This window comes from Odocoileus virginianus, chromosome 9 (assembly GCF_023699985.2).
Source record: "Odocoileus virginianus isolate 20LAN1187 ecotype Illinois chromosome 9, Ovbor_1.2, whole genome shotgun sequence".
In the NCBI taxonomy this organism is placed as follows: Eukaryota; Metazoa; Chordata; class Mammalia; order Artiodactyla; family Cervidae; genus Odocoileus; species Odocoileus virginianus.
In genome coordinates, this window is record NC_069682.1 from 1,695,728 (window position 1) to 1,712,703 (window position 16,976).

At 43.6% G+C, this 16,976-nt stretch overlaps 1 protein-coding gene across 11 annotated transcripts in view; it reads left to right on the forward strand.

Moving 5' to 3' along the window:
- PLCB4 (phospholipase C beta 4) overlaps positions 1-16,976 on the forward strand; it is a 460,969-nt gene that overhangs the window by 324,399 nt on the left and 119,594 nt on the right. For all 11 annotated transcript variants that reach the window (XM_070471870.1, XM_070471879.1, XM_070471875.1 and 8 more), the window contains one exon: positions 15,525-15,604. In XM_070471870.1, the coding sequence (XP_070327971.1) occupies positions 15,525-15,604 (80 nt within the window). The remainder of the gene's footprint in view (positions 1-15,524; positions 15,605-16,976) is intronic.

Genomic DNA, 16,976 nt, shown 5'->3' on the forward strand with positions numbered 1-16,976 from the left:
TGGCCCAGAGGTTGCTAGATGGTTGTTGGTGGTAGTGTCTTTTCCATGAGATACTGGACATCTGGATTTTTAACATGAAATTTCCTGATGTTAAAATGTTGACACATATATTCATTTTTGTTAGCACTGTGTGTGTCAAACAGCAAACTTGTCTGTGGATCATTTGGAACCTCAGCTCGAGACAACAGCCAGCGTGCAGGATGGATGTACTTACACTAAAGTGAATGCTAATGTTTTCATAATATGTTTACCTCACTGACATTTTAAGTTAAGATGCCCACTTGTGTCTTTTTTCCTTCCTTCATTCAGCTGTTCATCCTTGAATTATTTTTTTATGAATTATAAATGTGGGCAAATCATTTCTTCTACATGGGCTTTCTTATCCTCATTTTTAAAAGAACGGAGTTATAGTGAATGACCCTTGAAGTTACTTTCCCCTTTAAAGACATGCAATTTCTTTACAAAACAAAAACGTGTACTAGATGCCAAGGAGGGTACCAATAAGTTGCTTGGATCCCTGTGTCTATTCTGAAGATTCTTTGGATGTAACAAAAGGTCATGGCTTGAGTTGTAGGAAGGATGCAACATGATCTTGACATTCTAAATAGATAATTATTTTAGTTGCTCAGTCCTATCTGACTCCTTGCCACCCCATAGACCTGCCAGGAGCCTGCCCATCTCCTCTGTCCATGGGATTTCCCAGGCAAGGAGGAGTGCATTGTTATTTCCTCCATAACATAGGGCTCAGAGCACTGCTTCTCAAAGTGTGGTCTGGACCAGCAGGGTCATCATCACCTAGGAACTTAGAAATGTAGGGTCTCAGGTTTATCCTCAGACCTGCTGAATCAGAGTCTGCATTTGGACAAGATCTCTAGGTCCTTCCTTTACACATTCAAGTTTGAGAAGTACAGTTGTACCTCAAGATCCACAGGGAAATGGTTCTAGGAAGCACCCCCCGACCCCTGAAGATAGCAAAATCCACAGGCGCTCAAGTCCCTTGTATAAAATGGCATCGTACAGTTGGCCCTCAAATCTGTGGGTTCCACACCAGCAGACTTGGAGGACCAGCTCTGCAGAGGTAGGATACAAGGAAATAAGTCGTTCTTGCCTTCAGCAGTTACACAAGGAGGAAGACCTGAGAAACATTTGAAATCAAGAGGCTCTGTTCCTGCGTGAAATTGGAGGAGGTTTTAAATCTGATTAACTGAGAGCATGCTGCTAAGATCATCAGAAATTGAGGGCCTAGTTACATTGGGCCAAGAGAGGAAGAGACAGTGAGTTTATTATTTTTTTTTTCCATTTATTTTTATTAGTTGGAGGCTAATTACTTTACATCATTACAGTAGTTTTTGTCATGCATTGAAATGACTTAGCCATGGATTTACATGTATTCCCCATCCCAGTCCCCCCTCCCATCTCCCTCTCCACCTGATCCCTCTGGGTCTTCCCAGTGCACCAGGCCCGAGCACTTGTCTCATGTATCCAACCTGGGCTGGTGATCTGTTTCACCCTAGATAATATACATGTTTCAATGCTGTTCTCTTGAAACATCCCACCCTCGCCTTCTCCCAGAGTCCACAAGTCTGTTCTATACATCTGAGTCTCTTTTTCTGTTTTGCATATAGGGTTATTGTTACCATCTTTCTAAAGTCCATATACATGTGTTAGTATACTGTAATGGTCTTTATCTTTCTGGCTTACTTTGCTCTGTATAATGGGCTCCAGTTTCATCCATCTCATTAGAACTGATTCAAATGAATTCTTTTTAATGGCTGAGTAATATTCCATGGTGTATATGTACCACAGCTTCCTCATCCATTCGTCTGCTGATGGGCATCTGGGTTGCTTCCATGTCCTGGCTATTATAAACAGTGCTGCGATGAACATTGGGGTGCACGTGTCTCTTTCAGATCTGGTTTCCTTGGTGTGTATGCCCAGAAGTGGGATTGCTGGGTCATATGGCAGTTCTATTTCCAGCTTTTTAAGAAATCTCCACACTGTTTTCCATAGTGGCTGTACTAATTTGCATTCCCACCAACAGTGTAAGAGGGTTCCCCTTTCTCCACACCCTCTCCAGCATTTATTGCTTGTAGACTTTTGGACAGCAGCCATCCTGACTGGCGTGTAATGGTACCTCATTGTGGTTTTGATTTGCATTTCTCTGATAATGAGTGATGTTGAGCATCTTTTCATGTGTTTGTTAGCCATCTGTATGTCTTCCTTGGAGAAATGTCTGTTGAGTTCTTTGGCCCATTTTTTGATTGGGTCATTTATTTTTCTGGAGTTGAGCTGGAGGAGTTGCTTGTATATTTTTGAGATTAGTCCTTTGTCTGTTGCTTCGTTTGCTATTATTTTCTCCCAATCTGAGGGCTGTCTTTTCACCTTGCTTATAGTTTCCTTTGTTGTGCAAAAGCTTTTAAGTTTCATTAGGTCCCATTTGTTTATTTTTGCTTTTATTTCTGAAATTCTGGGATGTGGGTCATAGAGGATCCTGCTGTGATTTATGTCGGAGAGTGTTTTGCCTATGTTCTCCTCTAGGAGTTTGATAGTTTCTGGTCTTACATTTAGATCTTTAATCCATTTTGAGTTTATTTTTGTGTATGGTGTTAGAAAGTGTTCTAGTTTCATTCTTTTACAGGTGGTTGACCAGTTTTCCCAGCACCACTTGTTAAAGAGGTTATCTTTTTTCCATTGTATATCCTTGCCTCCTTTGTCGAAGATAAGGTGACCATAGGTTCGTGGATTTATCTCTGGGCTTTCTATTCTGTTCCATTGATCTATATTTCTGTCTTTGTGCCAGTACCATACTGTCTTGATGATTGTGGCTTTGTAGTAGAGTCTGAAGTCAGGCAGATTGATTCCTCCAGTTCCATTCTTCTTTCTCAGGATTACTTTGGCTATTTGAGTTTTTTTGTATTTCCATACAAATTGTGAAATTATTTGTTCTAGTTCTGTGAAAAATACCGTTGGTAGTTTGATAGGGATTGCATTGAATCTATAGATTGCTTTGGGTAGTATAGCCATTTTGACAATATTGATTCTTCCAATCCATGAACATGGTATATTTCTCCTCTGTTTGTGTCCTCTTTGATTTCTTTCATCAGTGTTTTATAGTTTTCTATGTATAGGTCTTTTGTTTCTTTAGGTAGATATACTCCTAAGTATTTTATTCTTTTTGTTGCAATGGTGAATGGTATTGTTTCCTTAATTTCTCTTTCTGTTTTCTCATTGTTAGTGTATAGGAATGCAAGAGATTTCTGTGTGTTAATTTTATATCCTGCAACTTTACTGTATTCATTGATTAGCTCTAGTAATTTTCTGGTAGAGTCTTTAGGGTTTTCTATGTAGAGGATCATGTCATCTGCAAACAGAGAGAGTTTCACTTCTTCTTTTCCTATCTGGATTCCTTTTACTTCTTTTTCTGCCCTGATTGCTGTGGCCAAAACTTCCAAAACTATGTTGAATAGTAGTGGTGAGAGTGGACACCCTTGTCTTGTTCCTGATTTCAGGGGAAATGCTTTCAATTTTTCACCATTGAGGGTGATGCTTGCTGTGGGTTTGTCATATATAGCTTTTATTATGTTGAGGTATGTTCCTTCTATTCCTGCTTTCTGGAGAGTTTTCATCATAAATGGATGTTGAATTTTGTCAAAGGCTTTTTCTGCATCTATTGAGATAATCATATGGTTTTTATCTTTCAATTTGTTAATGTGGTGTATTACATTGATTGACTTGCGGATATTAAAGAATCCTTGCATTCCTGGGATAAAGCCCACTTGGTCATGATGAATGATTTTTTTAATATGTTGTTGGATTCTGTTTGCTAGAATTTTGTTAAGGATTTTTGCATCTATGTTCATCAGTGATATTGGCCTGTAGTTTTCTTTTTTTGTGGCATCTTTGTCTGGTTTTGGAATTAGGGTGATGGTGGCCTCATAGAATGAGTTTGGAAGTTTACCTTCTTCTGCAATTTTCTGGAAGAGTTTGAGTAAGATAGGTGTTAGCTCTTCTCTAAATTTTTGGTAGAATTCAGCTGTGAAGCCATCTGGTCCTGGGCTTTTGTTTGCTGGAAGATTTCTGATTACAGTTTCGATTTCCTTGCTTGTGATGGGTTTGTTAAGATCTTCTATTTCTTCCTCGTTCAGTTTTGGAAAGTTATACTTCTCTAAGAACTTGTCCATTTCTTCCAAGTGAGACAGTGAGTTTAGAATATGTTCTCTGAGGGATGTGAGTGTCCTGGCCTTGCTGTTATCACACGGTGTGAAAGAGCTCACTGTCTGCTCACTGGAAGCTCATCTGCAGGCTGGCCCTCTATTCCTACACCCCTTAACATTCCAAAGGTGACTATCTTTATTTTTTTGAAACATCATTCCCCGCCCACCCCACCCCCCCCCCCCCCAGCTTAAGTCATCAAATGTGGGTTTTAGTGTTATTTTTCTTAGTAAAACTCCTTACCACAAAGCACGTGCAGGAACCCAGCACTGGAGCTGGAGGAGGTTTCACTGTGGTTCTCAGGCACCTTGTCACTTTCATCAAGGAGGTTTCCTTGGGGTCAGAGGAGGAGCAAAGTGAGAAAGAAGCCCACAAGTAAATGCAAGTGAAGTTCACAAGAAATTAACTGTTTTAAGTGAACATTTTAGTGCCATTTAGTACATCACCTGGAGAAGGAAATGGCAACCCACACCATCCAGTCTTCTTGCCTGGAGAATCCCACGGACAGAGGAGCCTGTCGGGCTGTTGTTCATGGAGTCACAAAGAGTCAGATGCTACTGCGTGACTGTGCAACCATGACCGCATCTAGGTCTACAGCAGCATACCCCTCAAAGGAAAGCCCCATGTCCACTGAAGGAGTGCCCCCTCCCCTGTTCTTACAGCCCCATACTCACTCAATGTGTCTTTTCAGTGTACACACAGTTTTCTTTTATACTACGTTGGGCTCATGTCAGCAGAGTTTAACATGAAAGTGTTAGTCACTCCGTTGTGTCTGACGCTTTGCAACCCCATGGACTGTAGCCCACCAGCCTCCTCTGTCCATGGCATTTTCCAGGCAAGAATACTAGAGTGGGTAGCCATTCCCATCTCCAGATCTTCGTGACCCAGGGATCGAACCCAGGTCTCCTGCATTACAGGGAAATCTTGACTGTCTCAGCCACCAGGAAAGCAGTTTAACATAGTATTATATTTTATCAGTAACAGTTTTATCATGTGCATTTTCTTGGCCTTTAAAATGTTTTCTTGGCTTCGATGTAACTGTAAGTCCCCATGACCTTTAAGGTGGGTTTTCTAGGTTGGTGCCTCTCTTGCTTCTCTGGAACCTCCGAGCCTCTTCTGTTCCAAAATGCTGTGATCTTCACAGGGGACATGTTTTCTCTGCTGAGGCTTCATGAACGCAAAGGTTTCCTGAGAAAAGACTCAGTCCTGGGTCCAGCCCGCAGTCACTCGGGTTGCCCTAATTGCAGGTGTTGTCAAATGACTCTGCCAAGGGAACGCAAAATGAATTACTCTAATTGTACCAGAAGTTTGAATTTCACCTTTTGGCTCCTGGGACAGAAAAATGTCGCTAACTGTAAATTGCTTCTCCATTTACCACATAGCTCCAGTTTTTACTTTTAGCAAAAAGAAATATATATCATTTGGGAACATGATGTGTGTGTGACATGGGCCTACATGTGTTTGTATGTTTTCTTATCTTTGGGGTATAATTGAAAGATGGGACACATGAGAAGGTGGGTTGGCAATGCCTGAGGTGAGACTCTGTTGCCTCTAAGGAAATAATTTAATAATCATAATAGCGCAGTCCATGGACCAGATCCGGGCCTCTGCTCTGACTTTTTTAAATGTTGATTTTATTTATTTGGCTGCAACAGGTCTTAGCTGCACCACATAGGATCTTTGATCTTCATGGCAGCATGCAGGGTCTTTGGTTGCAGTTTGTGAACTCTTGGTTGCAGCATGCGGGATCTAGGTCTCTGACCAGGGATCAAATCTGGGCCTCCTGTATTGGGAGTGTGGAGTCTTAGCCACTGGACCACAGGGAATTCCCCCTCAGCCTGATTTTTGTATAGCCAGTGAGCTAAAAATGGCTTTAAAATTTTGAAAGATTATTAAAACAACACACAAAACCTGTGCGACAGAGAGCCACATGTGGGCCCTGATTCCTGAAGTATTTATTGCCTGGCTCTTTACAGGAAAAGTTTACTGACCCCTAATAATTATAATATGAACAGCAGCAGTGAAGTTTTTATTTTATTTTATTTTATTTTTTTTTAAGTTTTTATTTTATATTGGACACTAGATACTGTTCAGAGTGCTTGGCTTGCGGTATCTCATTTGATTATCGAAACAGTCCTGGAAGATGGATTGTTCTCATTTGCAGAGGAAGAAATAGGCCCAGAGGCCTGAGTAGCTTGCCCGAGTTCACACAGCTTTTAAGTGGCGAGCTGGGGTCTTGAACCCAGGCGCTGGGTCCACTCCAGGTCCTGTGTTCTACACACCCGCTGCTGCAGCTCACAATTTGAGGAGAAGCCTCTCCCACTGTAACACAGTATGACGTTACTGTCCTTTTCAGGTAAATGTTTAATGTCGTCATTTCTGGGAGGTGTAGTCACAGAGCAGCACTCCCGACACCGGTGCCTGCACAGTGTTTTCCTCAAAAAAAGTCCACGTGCAGAGAAGGTTCTCTGGTCAAATGAGCACGAGACAGCCTGTTTAGGGGAATTTCTTTACTATAGCTCTCTCATAAGCAGTGATATATTCTCATGCCAGTCTCAGCCAGGAGGAGTGATATTCAGTTTTTTTTTCCCAAATGGAAATGCATTCATTCATTCATGCCTATTGAAGAGACACAGTATCTTTTAGAACTACTGTTTTACAAAGAAAAAACTCAGCAAATGATGTCATAGAGGCATTGCTTAGCCCAATATTTCCCCAGATGCGTCAGAACAATATAATGCAGACATTCATTCAGCTTTACCCTTAACATCCTGTTTATTGTCCTTGTTTTCCTGCTGCCAAGTCTCTTCCTTCCCTCCCCAGTTTTTGGGGGATAGAGCAGAAGAAGTGTGGGGTTTTTTCCATAAATGATAGGAAATTAGATAATGAAACTCAAACCCTTTGATGTAAATTCTTTTTAGTACCTTTATCTTGAAAGTCCTGTTTGGTTTGTAGGATTACCTGTACATTTGATCAGCCTGGACTGATCGGTGATGTTGCCTGGGAGTATAGACAGACAGAGGCTCCTTGATTGATGATACTTATTCAGACCTTCAGCAGGTAGCACTTGTCTGCTTGTTGAGTACTGTTCATTTTGGCATGGCTTAATTTGCTAGTGTCAACTGACATGTGTCAGGAGAAAAAGTGACCTCAAAGATCTTAAATACAGGCATGAGGCCAAAGAAATAATTTCATGAACACCTTTTAATTCACCAGCTCTTCACTCATCCCTCCCCAGCAGGATTCTGCAAATCTGAAGTTGAGACCAAAAATGCACTCTTACAAAGCCGGTAGTTTCTGACCAGCATAAAATGATGCTTTGTGTTCTCTTAAAATCTTATAATTCTTCAATTATTTCAGAGTTCTCCATATGGATATAAAATGTTGTTATATAAAATAAACAAGACATCTCATTTTCTTTTCTTTTTAAAAATGTTCATTTATCTGGCGACATTGGGTCTGAGCTGCTGCCCATGGGAGCCCGGCTGTTAGGCGGGGTCTTGTCCTTGGTGGCACATGGACTCCAGGTGTGGTGCTCAGACTTAGTTGTTCTGCAGCATGTGGTATCTTAGTTCCCTGACCGGGGATCAAACCCGTGTCCCTTGCATTGCATGGTGGATTCCTAACGACTGGGCCACCAGGGAAGTCCCTCTCCTTTTCTTCTGAATGGTTTCTGGAGTTTGTGGGAATGGTGCCGCTCTGTGCCTTTTGAGCCATTAAAGAGCATCGTGTACTGCCTATAGTATGTCTTTCATTCAGCAAGCACAAGCAAACACGAGCATAAATTTATCCTGAGTGTATATATGTATGTATGACTTAGGCTGGGTCTGTGAAATAAGCTGATAACAAGACAAATTAACAGGAGAAAAGGCATACAAATTAATTAAGTTTTCACTTTGTGTGCACAGGGGCATCACAGAAAGAAGTGGACCCCCAAAGGGGCAGTGAGATTTTAGAGTTCATATAGCATGTTAGCAGGGGGTGGAGAGAGGGCAAGGGGCAGATGGTTTTTAGGGAAGATAAATGGGTCCTGAGGAGGGCAGACAGGAGGTGTGGCAGTCCTGGATGATTTCTGTTTGTGTGGTGTCATCTTGTCATCTTCCGAAAGAGAAGATTAGTGTTGCTTCTGGGGAGAATATTTATGACAATCCAGTTTCGTTGGGAGGCTCTGCTTTTAGGCAGATAAGGAATTTCAGGAATTCAGCTCAAAATAATTCTTATGCCAAAATGGCATATTTTGGGGTACATATCCTGCTACTCTCAACAGTATATTTATGGAGTAGATGTCTGGAATGAGATTAGTTATTTAGGACAAGGTTCTGTAGGTCCACTGTTACAAGGTATCAGGCTGTCATGGATAGAGTCAGGCGTGTGCTCAGTCGTGTTCAGCTCTTGTGACCCCAGGGACTGCAGCCTGCCAGGCTCCTCTGTGCATGGGGTTTCCAGGAAGGAATACTGGAGTGGCTGCCATTTCCTCCTCTAGGGGGTCCTCTCGACCCAGGGGTGGAACCTGCATCTCTAGAGCCTCGTGCACTGGCAGGCGGGTTCTTTACCACAGCGCCACCCGGGAAGCTCCAGAGTCACACTTAGGTGATGAAAAAAATGGTCTCTTAGGGATGATAGTGAACAGAAACCCATTTGGAATGGGAATCTGACACTTTAGCTTCTGGGTGATGGCTGAGAATAGCACAGAGTCCCCTCCTTCCTTGTGACTATTTAGAGGTTCTTTTTGACCTAGTGTGGTCAAGATAACCAGCCAGGCTGACAGACTGTTTTGACTATCTGTGAGTGCCTAAACTGATTTTGACTAGGAAAGTATAAATATTATCCAGGCCCATCCGTACAAAGAAGAGCAGATAGAAAGGTTTGTTTTGTGGAAGACAGACTATGTCAAGGGGAAAAAGGCTCTCGTTGTTCTTTTTTTCACCCCTAATGTTCCCTTGGATTTGAAACTTTGATATGAAGTATTATTGACTTTCGAAGGGCTTTGAAATCATTAAATGGGGTTTTCCATCTGCTGATTTTTTTTTTTCTTCCAAAACCCACATTGCTGTTTGGCCCCTTATTTCAATAGTTTGCTATTGTGTGATTTTCATAGGCTCCTTAATTTAACCTTTCATCCTGAGTTTTATCAATTGACTTTGTCTAGGATTGCCAGCGTAGCTCCTTTATTATGCATGCAATTCTGTTCTGTCTCTGTTACCTTTGAGGCAGCAGTTAAGGTGACTTTCAGTTTTCTTGCCTGATTTTTGTTGTCAGCACTGTCACTGTCTGCCTGTTGGCCTTCTGTCCCATGGCCGTGAGGGAGTTTTCAGCACTGACACTGATCCCTTGCCAGGGTAGCACTCAATACCTATACTTATTTCTCTCCTTATTAGAACCAGGAGGAAATAGTTGACATAAAGAGAAAATTTGTTATATTTTTTTTCTTTTAACATGACGTAGAAATTGGTCTATGATATACAAACATTGGTAGATCTGCTGTTTAATTTTAAAATGGTTTTAGCATCCCAGATAAGCATATTCAAAAGGTAAAATGTTGGTTCTTTGGTCAAATCTTGCCTAAATCACCAGCGTCTTCACTCTCCTGATTTTAGCCCGTGCTTGTGCCGTATGTAGTTGCTCAGTCGTATCCAACTCTGCGACCCCATGGACTCTAGTCCGCCAGGCTCCTCTGTCCATGGGGTTATCCAGGCAAGAATCCTGGAATGGGTTGCCATCCCCTCCTCCAGGGGATCTTCCCAACCCAGTGATTGAATCCAGGTCTCCCGTATTGCAGGTGGATTCTTTACCATCTGAGCCACCAGGGAAGCTTTTACCCCTTGGGTTTTCTAATTCCTGAACCAGGCTCTGCCTCCGTCCTGGGTTGAATACTCCAGGGTCCAAGACATTAAGAATATGAGCATTGTTCCCCAGTCCTAGAGGCAGGTTTCATAAATGGTGCCTGAAGGTTTGCATTGTAACAATTCCCAGGTGAGTCTGACACTGCTGGTCCCCGGACTACACCTTACAAAGCAAGTCTCAGTTAACTTATGAGTTCAAGATGCCTCCACCATCTCCACTGTAGCCTTCTCTTTGAAAACAAACACTGGATGATTAGAGAGGACGCTCCTGCGGCTTACTTTCAGAGAAAATTGCATAACACATTTAGAGTGTCACAGGGTCTGCTGGTTTTTGCACTGACAATTTGCCACCTTGACTAAAAACCAAAAAGAATCACTACAGATGGTTATTGCAGCCATGAAATTAAAAGATGCTTGCTCCTTGGAAGAAAGCTTTGACAAATCTAGACAGTTTATTAAAGGCAGAAACATCACTTTACTGACAAAGTCCTTAGAGTCAAAGCTATGGTTTTTCCAGTAGTATGGATGTGAGAGCTGGACCATAATGAAGGCTGAGCACCAATGAATGGATGCTTTCGAACTGTGGTGCTGGAGAAGACTCTTGAGAGTTCTTTGGACAGCAAGGAGATAAAAACAGTCAATCCTAAAAGAAACCAACTCTGAATATTCATTGGAAGGATTAGTGCTGAAGCTGAAGCTCTAATACTTTGGCCACCCGATGCAAAGAACTGATTTATTGAAAAAGGCTCTGATGCTGGGAAAGATTGAGGGCAAGAGGAGAAGGAGACAACAGAGGATGTGATGGTTGGATGACATCACTGACTCAATAGACGTGAGTTTGAGCAAACTCAGGGAGATAGTGAAGGACAGGGAAGCCTGGTGTGCTGCAGACTATGGAGTCACAGAGCATCAGACATGACTTACCACTAAACAACAAAAACAAGAAGAATGCTTCTGGAATAAAATCTAGAGATAAGATTGAGTTGAAGGAACAACAACTCTACTTGAAGTGATGCTGACTGAGAAGGACCAGTTATTTTAGGAGGACTATGTGCGTAGAATGGAGAAGGCAATGGCACCCCACTCCAGTACTCTTGCCTGGAAAATCCCATGGACGAAAGAGCCTGGTGGGCTGCAGTCCATGGGGTCATGAAGAGTCAGACACGACTCAGCAATTTCACTTTCACTTTTCACTTTCATGCCTTGGAGAAGGAAATGGCAGCCCACTCCAGTGTTCTTGCCTGGAGAATCCCAGGGACGGGGGAGCCTGGTGGGCTTCCGTCTATAGGGTGCACAGAGTCGGACACGACTGAAGCAACTTAGCAGCAGCAGCATGTGCATGGAAAAGGCCTAGAAGCTCAGACAGAAAAGTGTTGTCAGCTCTCAGTATCAGTAATGGGATTTGGAGAAGTCTTTACTTTTTGCTTTCTTGCTTTGCATTTTTCTACACAGAGCATTTAAATATCATTTTCATAACCTTAAAAGAATCCCCAAATGTTTTTAAAGGACGAAAAGCAAGATATGTGCTCCTTTTGTTTTTGTTTCTTTCCATCTACAGAGTGTATTATTTCATTAAATTTTTTATGTTTTTCCTTTTATACAGTTTTAAAGTTTGTTTTCCCTTTACAGTTAGCACAGAAGAGCGGCTGTGCAGTGCGTCCTTGAACCTCTCAGCCTGCAGTTCCTGCCGCCCACTCCCCCAGCCTTCCCCTCTCCTCCCCCTGCCCACTCGCAGTGACCAGTCTGTTCTCTGTGTCTCTGAGTTGGCTTCTTTTTTGTTATTGGTTCTTAATGGGAAAGAGATTATTTTGTCTATGAGAGTCCTAGTGTTTAAGGGTGGGCCCCAGACATTTGCTTGGAAAATGGACACTGTGGGGCCTGCATAACGAAAATAAGTTTAAAAGGTCCCAGAGGAGAGGGTGAGGGGGTGAAAGTTCCCAGGGTCTATTCAGGGGCAGCTTCTGTTCCGCCCACCTGCCCCCTCCCCAAGCATCCAGCCCTGACCCCCGAGAGTCTCTCAAAGGATTGTTCCTTAGAGGGCCTGAAATAAGCTGTAGGTTAATTTAGACAGAATTGGAAGAGTTGGAAGATGAGAGGATAAGGGCTGTTAACAGCCTCCGAGGAGGCGCCGAAGCTTGCACATTGTAGCTGAGTGGATTCTGTGGGCCGGTTCTCCTGCGTGTGCCCGCTCGGGACCGCCGACCCGAGGGAAGACACCCGGGGCAGAAGGGCTCACACCCTGTGCCCCCAGGGAGCCCGTGTGTGAGCTCAATGTGTGTCGGGGAATAATCCTAGAAACATGCAGCCCAAGGCTTTAAGATACGCCTCGTGGGGTGTCACATAGACTATTTATATATATGCTTATTTTCAGCAATTCAGAAAACCATATCTAAATTGGCTTTTTTTTTTTTTTTTTGCTTCTGTTAATCTGGAAACATTCAAAGAAGTTGATACGCATTTATCTCATTTCTAACTTTCCAACTAAATTCTAAATTCTAAGGTTCTACTGACACCTGCTGGCATTTCCTCTGTTTTATGTCTTAATAAGAACAAAACCAAAAAGCAAAACATTTAGCATGTTTCCCACAGCCTCTTGGCCTCATTATGCCAAGTGTACATTGAGATGAGAGACAGAAGGGAAGGTTGGTGGATCTTTTCACGTCATGGAAGGAGATATGTGGACGAGCCCTGAGGACAAATTTCCCAGACACATGAAGGGCAGACAGCAGAGTTCTGATTGCCTCTGCTCTGCACTCGCCGCTGTGTGACCTTGGACAAGGCTGTGGACCTCACATTAGCATCGCAAAGAGGAGAAACTGAAGCTTCCTCCCTGTGCTTTTGGGGGCCAGGGCCATTTCTACTAACTGAAGCGTGAGCCACATCACTGGTGCAACAAGCTCAAAGGTCACTCGCACGGACTGCTCCATCACAACAAATAAGCAAATTTGTTACCACGCTGTATTTTCAAAAAATAGATGAATGTCACTGAAGCCTCCTCAAAGTCCAGTATCTCTGTGGTTTCTTTTTGGAAACAACTGAATCAGAATAATCTGAAAGAACCAGTGAACAGTCTCAGAAATGGTCTACTTTTTTGCCCTCAGGAAACCATGGACTTTGTTTTGTGTTTTGGAACGTGTAACAAGGCTTTGGTGCTTCCCAGTTCATGCCAACCAAATCATCTGTGCTTTTCCTGTCTTTTCTTGGGAAACTGTGTGGGCCTGCGGCTTGTTAGGCCAATCACAGGATACTTGATCATCCCCAGGGAGTCAGAGTCCCATATTTATCCTGACAGAGGAAGCAAGGTCTAATGAGGAAAATAATTGAGGCATTTCTTGAATGCTGCTATTTCATTTCTTCCTCCTCCCTCAGAATTCGGACTTCATCATCATGCTTGCTGAGGCTTTCGATGCGATTTAGAGTCATCAGAATTTCCTTTTCTTTGTGAAAGGAAATTTTCCTCTTATCTCTCTCAAGTCCCCCTCCAGAAGTCTGTTAGGTTTGACTGGGGCTCAAAGAGAAAAGCACAAAAATTCTCCTACAGACTCATATCCATTAGGGTGGCACCTCTCAGAACACAGGAAAAGCAGAAAACAGCGAATTTGGTAAGGCTGTGGAGAAATTGGAACCCTTGTGCATTGTTAGGGAGACGGTAAAATGATGTCGCTCCTGTGGAAAATAATATGGCAGCTTCTCAGAAACATAAAAGCAACATTACCATACAATCCAGCAATTCCACTTCTGGGTATATATCTAAAAGAATCAAAAGCAGAAACTTAAGGTGACATTTGTACACCCGTGTTCATAGCAGCATTAGTCTTAGTGATGCCACAGGGATCCACTGATAGTGAACAGATAAACTAAGTGTGTTCTACACATGCAATGGAATATTATCAGCCTGAAAAAGAAAGGAAATTCTGATACCTGCTACAACACAGAGAAGCCTTAACCTAAGTGAAATAAATCAGTCACAAAGGACAAATATTGCATGATTCCACTTACATGAGGTACCTTAAGTACTTAAAGTCAGAAAGCAGAAAGGAGAATGGTGGTTGCCAGGGGTTCTGGGGGAGGAAATGGGAAGTGGTTGTTTAATGGTTGTTTAAGTGGTTCTGTTTAACTGAACCAAATTTCAGTTCTGCAAGATGAAAAGTGTTCTAGAGATGGCTGGAGGTGTTGGTTGTGCAAAAATTTGACTTTTACTTACTACTACTAACTGATCACTTTAAAAAGGTTATGATGATAAATTTCACATTATATGTATTATATCACAATTAAAATTAAAATCACACAGACATATAGAACTCAGACATCACCTCTGGCCCTTGCAAGTGACCTAATCCCTTGACCGTGTTCAACCTCGTAATACTATGCAGTTCTATCCAGTGGAACCTTCGGTGATGACAGAAATGTTCTTTATTTGCACTGTCTGATATGGTACACACATTGGGTTTTCAGAGTGATGAGTGCAGAAGATGCTGAATTTTATTTTTATTCAGCTAAAATTTAGTTAATTAATTTAGTTAATTTTTATTCAGTTTAACTTAGCCACATGCAGCCAGTGGCTGCCATAGTAGACAGGCAGGCAGACTGTGCATCAACATGATTGTTTCAAAATACTCCCCTCCTCACACAGATCTAAACCTAAGAAGGTAGAGGCTGGCCTATGTGTGGGCCCCAGTTCTGTTTGAACCCCCAGTATTATGAATTTGCTACAAAGCATTTTGCCAAGAGTGTGACTCTATTTTAGAAGCCTGGTATGGCATCATTGGCATCCGTTATTGGGCCCACGAGCAGAGTTGGCCTTAATTCACAGGCCAGCCTTTTCTAGTCAAATGCCCTTGGGAAACCTAAATTCCTTCACTGCTCAGCACGGGCTTCTTCAGTTGTCCTTGTAAATCCTTGGAGTTATGTTGTGAACTAATGCTGAAGTCCAAGGCCTTCTACAGAAACTATGCAAACACATCGCTATTTCTTCCGGGTATCCTGGCAGTCAATGCCTGCTTTACTGGAAAACACAGACAGGTAAGAGAGGTAACAAATTCTTACACTGAAATAGAATCCCACAATAAAATGGATGAACCCCTAATACATTCATCCTCTAAAACAAGAGTCACCATGTATTGTATAATGTTGCTTTAGAAATAGTAAAGATTGCTGGCAGCTGACGGGACTTATATTTCAGCAGGCTGCAAATAGAAGACTTAACCAGCCAGTCAGTGGGCAGCATCCTTCATGACAACCCAGTGTTTAATGACACTGTGTGTGCCACGTTTATTTTCATGGAATAAGGGAAAGCTGTTTATTAAAGCATAAAATGTGAGCATTTGATCCAAATGGGAGTGGCAGGAAGGAGATAGAGAAGAGTTTATATTATTCTTCCACAAAATGGATATGGGCTGTCTAATAAGAACTTGCCGGTTTTGCTCCGGTGGATTTGCTCACCGGGAACATTTTCTCTTTCTCTTTCAGCAATGGGTCGAAGGCCTGAGATCCATCATACACAACTTCAGGGCGAACAACGTCAGCCCAATGACGTGCCTCAAGAAGCAGTGAGTTTTGTTTGCATGACTCTTGGTGCTTGGCTTTTACCAAGCAAATGCAGACTAGGAGATGAAAGCTGCAAATGCAGACTAGGAGATGAAAGCTGCGTACATGCCCCAGGCAGCGCCTTCCTTGCCTTCCCCTCTGTGCTCCTGACTTTGGAGAAGTCGTTGACCAGTCCACACCAGTACCCTTCCTGCCACCTGGCAGGCATGTGTGATGCCCATGGCCCAAAACCGTGGGGAATGGTTGGTGGCAGGAAGGTACTGGAACTCCAGCTCCTCAGTGTCCCCTGGGTTGTGGGGCTGGGCTTTTGTGTCCCCAGGCTGTGATAAGTAGCTTTGCGTGCCTGGGGCTATAGCTGGGGGCTGGGTGCGGCTCAAGCCTCTACTGCATGAGACCGAGGGATGGGGAGTGTGGCTCCATTTGACGGAGGCACCCACTGCTCGGGAGGGAGAGAAGCACTGGCCCCAGGGACTCTTTGGTAAGCCGTCAGGGATCCAAAGGTACTTTGAAATTCAGAAGGCAGGCCTTCCTCACCCCAGCTCACTGTATCCAACGTTCAGAGAGGCACCAGGTGGTAGCTTTTAACCCTATCAAGTTATTCTTTATGGGTGACATGAAGGTTACTCAAGTAGAAGCCCTAAGCAAAGCCCCAGTCCTCCTGTTTGAGAAGCAGTGATCCGGGCCCGGGGCAGGCGGCGGGCGGTGTGGGGAGCCTGCCCTGACCAGGCTGCACGACCCCTGAGCCGGGCCTGGCCAGCACCCAGGGCGGGACTTCCCGGGCTGTGGGCGACGGAGGGAGAGCTCTGCCCCCGGCCTCCTGTGTCCTACTCTGGTCCCCTCGGCAGTGCTCTGAGAGCGTGGGCCCTGCTGCAGTTCCCGCGTTGGTCACTTCGTTGCCTGATAAAGTTCTCAGCCTCACTGTCCTCATCTGTGCGTGAAGGCGGTGACGCCACTCGTAAGATTCCTTGCAGAGCAAGCGAGGCCATGCAAAGCCAGTGCTTGGCCCCTCACTCCCGCTCACTCACAATTACACATTCTGATTCCGATGCCCTCATTCCAGTGTGTCCCTGTTGTCTTAGAGGAGGGGAGCTGTTCAGGCGTGCATATTCCTATTTTTGTGCACTTGCTTCTTCTCCTCTGCAGTTGCTCTCGCGTGATTTCTTAAAAATACAGAGCAACCCAGCAGATATTTTGATGCCATGGAATCCCAAAGGATCTCAGACTTTTGGCATGCCCTCTGAGGGCTGAGGGAGCCGATTCCGTGTCTGGATGCCAGATCTTAGCTGCCCTCGTGGGTGTCCCGCCCAGACCGCTTTCCGTCGCTGGTGTTCAGCCATGCACCAGCGGCTGAAGGGCGAGGTCGCTCGGGGCTCG